Source organism: Lepidochelys kempii, chromosome 14, assembly GCF_965140265.1.
Source record: "Lepidochelys kempii isolate rLepKem1 chromosome 14, rLepKem1.hap2, whole genome shotgun sequence".
Taxonomy (NCBI): Eukaryota; Metazoa; Chordata; order Testudines; family Cheloniidae; genus Lepidochelys; species Lepidochelys kempii.
Genome location: NC_133269.1, coordinates 13,981,313 through 13,992,691, shown reverse-complemented (window position 1 = coordinate 13,992,691; position 11,379 = coordinate 13,981,313). Strand labels below are relative to the sequence as shown.

Here is an 11,379-nt window from a genome sequence, read left to right as displayed (position 1 = left end):
CTGCAGGAAGGCACACACCTTTCACTGGAATTTTCCCACAAAGCTTTCCATTTCAGTTACACATTGTTCAGCAGCAGGAAAGCTTTCCACACTAAACCTTTCAACCAGATCTAAGAACAAAGTTAAAACGTTAAGTGGCAAGTGGTACCACTGGGTAGGTCCATTTTCTGTGGCTGTTATTGCTGAGGGGGTCCATTTTCTGTAAGGTTAGGCTGGGTCACTGGGCAGCAGGGAGTTGGTTTATAGGCTGCCCAGGATCTGCCAAATAAGAGAAGGCTGGGAATATTGGCATGTTTAAAATGAAGGGTTTGATGGTGGAGATCCACACACATTTCAGGAACTCCTTCCGACTGCAGCTGCCATTTTCCGCCAGGCCCTGCTGTAATCGGTCATGATGCAAGTATCACCAGACAAAAACAGGAACCCAGCGACCACAGCAATCAAACCAGCCACTTCCCCCTTAGTCCTTCCCGAGGGAAGTGAGATAGCGTAGATAAGAGGAACCCTTGCAGTGAAAGAACTAGTTAGAGAGTCTGTTTCATTGCAAACGCCTACAGGAGAAATCCGGACCCGGTACTGCCTAGGAATACAAAGGAAGGATTTTCCTGGAAAGAGACTCACCTGGAATCGACGTCCCACCAGGCTGCGGGGAGAGGCAGAGCAATGAGGCTATTCCCCATTCTGGGTTGGATGCTTTTCCCAGGTAAGGCAGCAGTGAGCTGCGTATGCACCCGCAGGAACAGCTGGCGTTGTTGCTCCTGGGGCCCGTCGCGCACCCACACGTGTGTGTGGGGTCGGGGAGCGGCTGCTGAGGAGGGATTCCAGGAACGGTCCCTGGGCCTGTAGGAGCCGCAGTGCGCCGCTCCCGGAGACGGGGATTTTGTGCCTTTGCCAAAGTACCTGCCTCTCGGTCGGGGCGTGTGTCATTTCAACGGCTCCTCGCAGTTTGTGCCGCTGCCCGATCAATAGGAGCTTTTTTAGCGGAGATCCCCTGCTGGCAAAGCTACCGCAGGTTGGTGCTTTACATGTGTAAGTTACCAAAAACTCCCGAGCCCAGAAGGGGACAACGGGATTGTCCCAGTCTCTCTCTCTGTGCCCACGAAGTCTGTGTAAGGTTACACTTGCTCCCACATTTTTCCCGTGATATTCTGTCGGGGGGGCTACGGGGTGTCCAGACTTACAGCAGCCCCTAGGAGGGGCGGCCAACACGTTTTCTGAGCGCCAGCCGCCCTCTGCGCTTCCTGGCAGGGCAGATACGTCTCCCTGCCCCCGGCTCAGGGATTAGGGGAGGGGAAACTCCCCCGGGGTGGGTGTCTCTCCCCCGGGGTTAGGGATGACGGAGCCAGTACAAAGGAAGGGGACCGGGGATCGCGCAGACCCAGTTTCCCCTCGTGGACTCTGAGCGGAGCGGGGTGTTAAAGGAAACCGGCCCCTTTCTGGGGGGGCTGAGGGTGGAGTCCTTGTTGGGGGGGGCTACAGCCCGGCAGGCCATGGGGTGCGGCCCTGCCTCTCCCAGCGTGGCCAGGCTCGGGTCACACGGGTCAGGGGCTCGCAACATTCCCCGGGGCGCTGGGGGCATTTTGTGTTTCTTCCGACGGAAACGACGCCCCGGCTCTCGTCTCTGTCTCTCGCAGGCTGCTGGGCGGTGACGGGCCCCGGGGCCGTGCACGGGCCCCCGGGCGGGGCGGTGGCTGTGCGGTGCCAGTACCAGAGCGGCTCTGAGGATGATCCGAAGTTCTGGTGCCGGGAAGCAGGAGTTTGGGAAGGAGGAAGTTGGCGCTGTTCCAGGGGGCATCACATCGTGGAGACCAACGGGTCGGAGGCCGAGGTGAGGCGGGGCAGAGTCTCCATCCGGGACAATCACACCGAGCTCGCCTTCACCGTGACCGTGGAGAACCTGACCCGGGCAGACGCCGGCACGTACCACTGCGGGGTGGGGAAGGTTTGGCGTTCTGACCCCAGGGCCACTGTAGAACTCACCGTCTCCCCAGGTAAATCCCGGCGCCGCTCTTCAAGGTGAGGCGGGAGCGCGGGGCCCGCAGCCAGGCAGGCCGGGGTCCGGCGCTCCGGACACACGAAGCCTTTGGGCTCTGCGGGGCCGCAGCACGAGGCGGGGGTGGGGGGACAGCGGGGTGTCCGTCAAGGCGCTGCCCTGGAGAGTCGATTTTAGCTCCGTGCCAGTTTCCTAGGGCCCCGCCCAGCGCTGGCCCCAGGGAACACGGTGAGCGCCCCTCACCGAGGCCAGCCGGCAGCACCTGTAAATAACATGGCAGGGCAGTTTCTTCCTGCCCTGGGTCGTGTCCCACGGGGGAAGGGGCTCTGCTTTCACCCTGGGCCCTTCTCATCCTAGTTTGTGTGTGTCCAGCCCTCGTCTGGACCCTGCTGACTCGTGTTTGCTCACTGACCTCCCAGTTACTCGCTGGGCTTTAAGGGTCGGAGGGCCTTGACGGTGAGGCTGCTTTGGTTCCCGAGGGTGGGGCTGTTAGTGCCCTGTGGGTCTCCTCCTGAACTGGGAGAGGACAGGAGCTGGCTGCAGTGGGGTCTGGGTATCACTGTGGCTGACAGGAATGGGGAAGTTCCAAGTGAATAAAAGACTAGCAGTGTCAACCTGTGGAACTCCTCGACACATGATGTGGTGAAGGTCAACACTATAACAGGGTTAAAAAAATATTAGATAAGTTCATGGAGAACAGGTCCATCAATGGCTATTAGCCAGGATGGGCATGGATACAACCCCATGCTCTGGATGTCCCTAGCCTCTACTTGCCAGAAGCTGGGAATGGGTGACAGCGGATGGATCACTTGGTGATGACCTGTTCTGTTCATTCCCTCTGAAGCACCAGACATTGGTCACTGTCAGAAGACCAGATACTGGGCTAGATGGACCATTGATCTGACGCCTATGGCTGTTCTTAGAAGAGGGCTGGTGTTTTGTGGGGACCAGCCCCCCAGCTTTATGCTCTACCCCACTGGTTAAGGGGAAATATAAATATTGGCCCTGCCCTTTAGTTCCTCACCCCCTCACCCCAACCCAAATACACAAATCTCACCGTCATAAAGAATTCCCATTAGTGGAATCCAATTCCAGACATGAAACCTTCATGGATTGACTTGTGATCTTTGATACTCTCAGGTTGCACCCCCTCAGTGCAGACAGTGCGCCCGGAAATGAGCGTAGCAAGGTGGCATTGTTTACCTACTGTGGCAGGGAAATCAATAACCAGGGTCTCTTCCAGGCAGAAGGACTCTGCCCTGATTCAGCATCTGGACGCAGAGACTCCTCACTGCACTTAAACCAGATAAAGGGCATGCGCGAAAACCAGAGACAGTTTACACAGTTGCTAAAAAGCTGTCGATTCCGGCAGCTTTCGCCGGCTGAAGCCCTGTTCCCCGGCTTCTTTCATCTTGCAGCCGCGGCTGTGGGGTACCAGCCAGAGAGAGAGGGGCAAAGCGAACAGCGAGGGTGGGTGTACTCTGTTGCTGTAGTGTTAGCCCAGCAAAGCATGGTCTGGCCAGAAGTGAAGAATTTGTGGCTAAAGTTCTGTGCTCAGCCTGTGGGTGGCACACCCCAGGGGGAGGGGGGCAAAGATGGCTTTAAGTTGCCCTGGCAGCTTTCCAGTTCTGAGCTGTCACGTGAACTAGGTAGAGGAGCGGCTGCTGTAATTTCCCACAACCTGTCCCCATGGGCTCCCATGGACTACTCTGCATCCCCCAGCAGCAGGGAGTTTCTATGGCCCCAAGTGACAGAGAGAGACATGCCCCCCCCCTCCAGCCTGGCATTCCCCATGCCAATGTTTTCAGTGGTGGGAGGCAGCATAGGGCCACTTGTTGCAACCTGATGCAGTTCTTATGCTGGGGCCGTTCTGCCCTGGTGACTGCAGGGCTTTCATGGCTCCTCCACCCCATCGGAGCAGCCTGTGGGGGCCTCAGCAGAGTGGAGAATCCCTCCCCTGTGTCTCTTGAAACCTAAACCTCTTTTTTAGGAACAAGAATCTTTAGTGCCATTGAGAAAATGGCATTTCGTCCCATGGAATCTGATTTACTGAGTCTGTTTTTATCCACAGCTAATTCTTCCCCACCCTCAACAGAAACATCATCATCAGCGACAGAGCAACCAACTGCTTCTTCTCCCTCAATATCTACTTCCCTCGGGACAAATGCTGAGAAAGGGATATCCACCTTCTGTCCAGGGATATCCACTAACCATGACACCACTGCCTCAGGGTGAGTATCAATGCTCCAGCCAGGGTCGCTTTTATGGGTGCGTCCACACTGCAGCTGGGTGCGAGCTCCCAGCCTGGGTACCCAGACTTGCGATAGTGGGGCTTGCGATAATGTGCTGAAAATAGCTGTGTGGATTTGGAGCCTGGGCTCTCACGCTCACACCTAGCCCTAGGCGAGATGACAGCCCAAACCACAAAGTCTAGGCAACAGCTACTTTTAGCACACTAGGGTGAGCTCCCACTACACCAGGGGGTCTGTGCGGGCCGGAAGGATCCCTCCCAGCTGCAGAGTAAACATACCCTATGGGCTGCCAGCCTCACTGGAATCAGTGCAACGTCAGGGGGTATATAAAACGCAATAGTGAACTGTGAAGGAAGACAAGGGGGTATATACCCCCTGACGTCGCACTGATTCCTTGCTCCTGTGCTTAAAATTATGCACGTTCTTAGCTCTATCAGGTCACGTCTGATTACAACCCTCCCCCATTAAACCACTAAGCCCATGCCTGCTGAGAAAGCCATGTGGTCATACTGCTGTAACCGTCCCCCTTCCTCATTCATTTCCCTCCTGACAGCTAGTTTCTCTCACTTCCCGCACCAGATCTGAGAGTCTGCCCCTGCAAGCACTAGGCACATGAGCCATCTGAGTCACATGACTAGTCCCACGGACATCTACATCCTGGTCTATACCATCTATTCCTGACAAGGAGAGTCCGCAAAGGGTGCAGCCGAGTCAGCACTGAACAAGCTCCAACTGTAGACAAGCTGCAAGATCTAGAGCCAAAATATTTCAAAATAAGAAATTTTAAAATCGAATGATCTTTTCCCCATATATTTTGTTCACTTTTTGAGCTCTGTGCATCTTCCAGAATGAAAGCCGACTGGTCAGTTTCACTTTTGCGTCTAATTAGTTCCACTCCAGCCCATGTACTGACTAGCATAATCCTGCCAGGTTTGGGTTGCCAGATGCCAGCGCTGCAAGTGGCATCCTTACTTATTTACACTGGAATTTAAAACAAGGCATGAAACATCTCTGTTGGTCTAAGGTTTTTGTAAACTTTTTGACAACATCTAAATTTGGGGCCAAATTTGAGCTGACACTGTTCCTTTCAACAAAATAAGATTTCTATCCGCTAAAATTAAAAGTGGATTAAAACTACAGAATCCCGGGCACCAGGAAAAAATCTAAAAGGAAACCAAAATGTCTAAGGCCCTTATCCTGCAAACCCTTCCACGTGCTTGCTTAACTTTAAGCATGTTTAGAACGTTAAGTATTTGCTTAAAATATTTGTAGGACTGGAGCTGAAAATATCAAAGAATTAACAAAAAAGTCACCACAAGTTAGTTTTAAAGCACATATTTATCAGCTATACTAGAGAGGGTGTTGGTCATTTCTGCTCATCTCAAAGACAAGACTAAAAAAAGGGACAAATGAAGTTAGTTAAGTAGCTGGCTATGCATATTCTCATGCAGTGTGAGACAGTGTCCAGATAAAATCCTATGCATAATAAATGAGCCGGGGGCGGGGGGGGGGCATGGAAATCACCAGATTAACGCATCTGTGGACATCCTTAAACTTGCCCCACCCAGCATCAGCTACACATCTGTGACAGCTGCGCAGGAGGGTTGGCTGGGTGTGACCAACCCACCTAAGGGAATCCAGACAAAGTTTCACCCTCAAAAGTTTCTGTGACCTGGGCAGACAACAAGGGGGGGGGGGTAATATTATCTACGAATAAAGGTGCTGTTACAGCTAGAGCAGGTTTAAAATAAGTGACATTTATCTCCTCCAATGTACCAAGCCCTGGCCCGTGTCTCGCTCCCCCACATGCACAAGGCACAGACCATGCCTGCTACATCAGACTCTTCCTACTGACTGCACGATCTTGCTGGCTACTCACATTTGTATTTGATACAGGTGCCATTTTAGAGGTGACCTGAGTTAGATTTAGCCTGGACTAGGATATTAATCTGCTGGACCCTGTGGGCCTGGTGCACAACAAACAGTTGCTCCTGGCTGAATTAGCAGTTGAAGGAGAAAGTGTGAAAACAGACATTCTCTCTTTTTCCAGCAGGTCCCAAGACTCAGACATCGTCTACATCCTGGTACCATGCGTCCTGCTGGTTCTCATTTTGTTTCTGCTCGCTGCTGTGATGTTGGTAAGACTGTCCAAGAAGAGGAAAAAAGGTAAGTGAAATCCTGCACGTGTCCTCAAATGAGTCATGTTTCTGATCCTTGCTGCTTCTCTCCTTCCCTCCCTCTTCCCCAAATGGGAAAGTCCAGAACTCCACAAAGCACAGGGGCTGGAAATAGGGGCACTGCTGCACCCCCTGGCTTGAAGTGGTTTCCATCATATACAGGGTTTACAGTTCGGTTCAGTGGCTCTCAGCACCCACGATACGCATTGTTCCAGCACCCCTGCCATCAAGTGACTTCTGTGCTTATTGCACCCTGCTGAGCTCAACAGAGCATGTCTGAAATGCATGAGAGACCCGTGTGCAACATTGTCCAAAACTGCAAATAACTCTGGTTATGGTGTTTGTTCTACATCTCTGTTGGAGCTGGGCAAAGTTTTACCACCAAAATTATTTTTCAGTGAAAAATACAGACTCAGCAACACCAAAACGTTTTGCCAAGTCCTGTCGAATTGTTTCAGGGGGGAAAAAAAACAATCCTACACATCCAAAAAAACCTGATCTATTTCATATTAAAATGTCAAAAGTAAATATTTGGGTTTTTCAATTTGAAACAAATTCTTGTTTCAAAAATTATGTAAAAACCAATCAAATGTTGAAAATGGTCACAACTGAAGAGAAACATTTCAATTTTATCTAAACAAAATGTTTCATTTACCCTGGGGGGAAAAAAAGTGATTTCAATGTTTTGAAGTTGCCAGCTCCCCTCTATCCGTTATTTGCCCAGCTCTAAACTGCATACACACACATACACACCCCTCATGCTATGTAGCTGCTTACTCCATCACTGAAATCAGTGGGACTATCTGTGGAGTAAAGGTGCTACCCTAAGTAAGGGTATCAGAGTCTGACCCTAAACACCAAGGTCTCCTTCCTTTTCACTCACTGTGTCACTACATGGCTTGAGAGCTCAGGTGAGCTCTGATCAGTCCAGGATCTGGCAGTGTGTGGATAGCGATGGATCATTTCAGGGTCAGTCAGTTCCACAGCATCAGCTGATACTAAAAACATTACAGCAGTCTACGCTGATTGCCTCAGACAATGGAGCGCAGCTGTTGTAAGCTGTGGCTTTTTGGACCATTCCTGTAGAAGAGACCATTTTCACGTGGGAGCTTTTGCTAGCACTGAAGGATCTTTTCAACTTTGGTTGTATTGAGTGGATGGATTTATGCTGACATGCCCCTGTTTGGTTTGGTTCAGTAGGCCAGGTTCGCACTGAGTCTAAAGGGAAGCTGGAGTTTGGTTCAGAGGGCTGTATTGTGCAGGTGATGGAAAGCGGTCACTGACTGGTGCAGTTGGCCGGATCTCAGTTAGCACCTAGAGAATCGACCCATTTCCTTTAGGATCAGTGGCAGGGCAGCAGGGAGGTAACCTAGACTCAATGGCTGGATTTACTAGGGCACTGCAGTTTTGATACATTTCTGGTCTTCTGAGCTCAGTGTGTGTGTCCCCTGAAAAAGAGTTACAGGTCAGCCCTGCAACTTAGAACTGCAAAGCTGTGAGAGCCGCAGTTACCCCCTTACCTGTTGCTGTAACTTGGCTCTAATTCAATCTCTTTTCTGTCTCATCCAGCTCTTTCAGGAGCATCTGTGCAGAGGGACAAGAAAATCAACCTGTCAAATTTGGTAAGGCAAATCATAATATGTCCTGGTAACATCACCTCTTAAATTCTGTCCTAGGGAGGTGTAATATCACAGTTGCGGGGGAGGGGAGTGTGACGGGTTGGGTCACAGAGACCCCCTTGGGGCTGCTACCTGATATGCTGAGACTACCTCTGAGCCTGTTTTCCCTGCCAGCTTGGGACTTCAGCACCCTGTCTTGTTGAGCCAGACACACTAGCCTGCTGCAAACACGGACCCAGGTCTGAACCACATCCTCCAAAAGCTGCAGACTTAACTGAAAACAGCTTAAGAAGTGCTCCTGACTCCAGCACCCAGACATCCAGTTCCCAATGGGGTCCAAACCCCAAATAAATCTGTTTTACTCTTTATGAACCTTAGTCAGACTAGCAACCTAGGGCCTCAGATAGCCAAAGTGCAGATGGGTTTCAGTTCCCTGTTCTGCCCCTTGCTTCCTTTTCCTGTTTATATAGCTCAGCTGCAGGGCAGGGCTCCCTGAGTGCACCCAGGCTGCTTTGGCTGAAAAGGGTAATGCACCCATCCATAGACACTTTAGGGATCTCAGAGATAAGTCCTCAATACACAGCCCAGACAAGTCACTTGGTTAAAGGGACCCGCTGAAATTCATGAAGCCAGGGTCTGCTCAGCCACAGCTACTTGGGCTCCTATTCTAGCTTCTTCCCTCTGATCAATGAGGTTTTTATTTCAGGGTTCAGAAGAGGTTTCTTATGTCACAGTGACGATTTCCAACCCCGACCAGCAGCCCATCTATGCCAACCTGGAGCAGCGCCCCAAGAAAACACGCCCAGCCAAGCCCCCTGAGGAAACCCTGTACAGCGCTGTGAAGAAGCCACCCAAACACTAACCCTGGATAGGAGGCCGAGTGGTGATGGGGGGCTGCATGGTCCTTATCCAAGCTGCTTGATCCCTACCTGGCAACATGTGAAGCAGCAGGGTTTAGAAGCCAATCTGACCTGTACAAACTCCGCCAGCTGTTGTAGGCAGAGGACTTACGGACACACTCAGCCTGGACCTGGAGTCTGTTGGTTTGTCTGATGGACAGGTGGCCTGATGGAACTAAACAGTTGCTGTTATCTTGTGAGGAGCGGGTTCAAAGAGCCAGTGGCTGGGCTTACAGACAATGAAACTCCCCAGGATCTGGTCAGCAGGACACGCGAGAAACGTTGTATCTGTGTTTGAATATCATACATCTGGTGCAAAAAGGGAGCTTAGCGGGACCATGAAGCAAACCTGCCTGCAAGAGGAGTTTCCTCCATATCAGGAGAGAGGGTAGTTCCCCCTGTCACCCCCTCTAACAGCAAGTTAAACCGGAAACGGACCCAGGCATCCAAGAGATAGATGGAAAGATAATTTACATGCTCACAGGTGTCCTGGTGATTAAATCTATCAAGCTCTGGAATCAAATCAGGTCAAGCATCTACATCCCAGCCTGTTTTCATACAGAAACTTAAAACCCCTGGAACTGAATTTTGAACTGGTTGGACACAGGGCAATCATCATCTACAGAGAGGAGAAGTGCATGGGGAGTAACCTGGGCCTTGGAGTTGTCTCTATGAATTATTGGGGGGATGGTCTTATTAAGGTTGCCTCCCCAACACTTCCCATTATAAAACCCCCTTTTGGTTGCTTATAACTTTGCCAAACTTGAATTTTAAATTTTCTTAGCAAGGTGTCTCCCTCAGAATTATTTTTTTTGTTTGTTTGTTGTTGTTGTTGTTTTTTAAGCTTCAACCAAACAGTTCAGATAGTCCTGAGAACAAGGCTAGGGATAAATATGCTGCCTTGCAATGTTAATAAAAATTCTCTCTTTTCATTGAGAAGCTGTAGTGTCCACACGCTTTGGAGCCAGGACTTGAAAGCTGGCAGACCATGGCCCGTGTCTCAGGGACATACCTTTTGCTGTGAAAATCCAGTCAAATTTGGCCAATTTATAAACCTTTGAAAAATCCGTGTTTGTACATGCTTAGTAAAAACGTCTTCCAATTGCACAGACCACCTTAATTTCAGCATCCCCTAACTTTTCATTGCTTGATTTTGCAACCTTAATATTATTTTAATGTCTTTTTTTGCATGCAATATGTTATGCAAGGAGGGCCTTCTAACCACTGTCTTTCCCTCACCCTGCAGTATGGATTGATGGCGTGAAAGTTTTATTTATTTTTCTAGCATGAACTACCCTAGATTTAAGCCTCTTTCTTCTTGCAAAGGGAATTTGTGACCATCCAGAAACAATGGATTATAATAAATTATGTCTCACTGGCATCAATCATTTATACTGCATGACTAGTGTTAATCAGGCTTCCTACAGAAAGCCCAGTGAGGGTGAGAGGGTCGAAAAGCAACTAAACATTGCTGCACTTGTTAATAAACATCTGGAGCCAGGCATGAATTTCATGCATTGCTGTGAAGCGTGGGAAACAAAGGCTCCTGGAAACAGAAAACATAATAAAAAAAGAAGATCTGGCTTGCGTTGGAGGTGCTGAGCTAAGGTGTATAAGATCTATATTCAATTCCCATGTCCACCACAGACTACCTCTGTGCCTATGGGAAAATCACTTATCTCTGGGTGTCAGTTCCTCATCTACAAAACAGAAGTATTGCTACTTCCCAAAGATTTTGTGAGAGTAAATTAATGAACGTCTGAAACGCCCACTTACTACAAGGAGTGGGGTTGTAACAGAGTCAGCACCCATCTCTTGCGAGCACCCCCTTCTGGGCAATGCATGCCTGCAATTACTCAGTTTTTTCACAGGGCAGCACCTACCTCTTCTCACAGGCACCCACTTTTTAGTTAGGTGTGAGCCCTGCTTTTCTTTGGGTTCTTACACAAGGGTGGCACCCGCCTCTCACAAGTGTCCCCCGGCCACTGGTTGTATCAGCGACTCAGCCCTCCAGCCGAGTCACACACACCATCCCCCCTTCCGGGGTATACAGTCTCTCTTTCTCACAGTCCTGGTAGGGGGCCCAAGCACCAAGTCTTCCTCCCCAGGGACACTGCCTTCTTTAACAGCCCAACAGGGGCCCATCTCAGCACCCATAGTTGGTGTCCTTACAGCAACCCTCGCTTAGGCTCAGTCTTCAACCAAACCAGCACGGTACCCTCGCCTGGTCTGGCTAAGTTCTGGGCTCAGTCCCCTGAGCTCAGCCTGTCCACAGTCCTGCTGCTCTTCCAGCAACCCAGACCTACATCTTCAAACTCCAGGCAACACACTGCTCTCCTGCTGCTGCTTCCTTTTTTATGGCCCTTCTATCCCCTGATTGGTTGCTCCAGCAGACCCTCTGATTGGCTGCTTCTCTGCAGCCACTCTAGGCCACCTGGA

At 50.4% G+C, this 11,379-nt stretch overlaps 1 protein-coding gene across 3 annotated transcripts; it reads left to right on the top strand.

Moving 5' to 3' along the window:
* Positions 1 to 479: 479 nt before the first annotated feature.
* Positions 480 to 10,806, top strand: LOC140897691 (CMRF35-like molecule 1). 3 transcript variants are annotated; one of them, XM_073310614.1, is made up of 6 exons: positions 480 to 703; positions 1,635 to 1,991; positions 4,089 to 4,224; positions 6,296 to 6,411; positions 7,992 to 8,044; positions 8,748 to 10,806. In XM_073310614.1, exons 1-6 carry the CDS (start codon positions 664 to 666, stop codon positions 8,901 to 8,903), a joined length of 858 nt encoding a protein of 285 aa, XP_073166715.1. In that variant the 5' UTR covers positions 480 to 663; the 3' UTR covers positions 8,904 to 10,806. The 3 variants fall into 3 exon arrangements, with proteins under 3 accessions (XP_073166715.1, XP_073166713.1, XP_073166712.1); XM_073310612.1 differs by having other exon boundaries at positions 4,065 to 4,224; positions 6,299 to 6,411; XM_073310611.1 differs by having other exon boundaries at positions 4,065 to 4,224.
* The last annotated feature ends 573 nt before the right edge of the window (positions 10,807 to 11,379 follow it).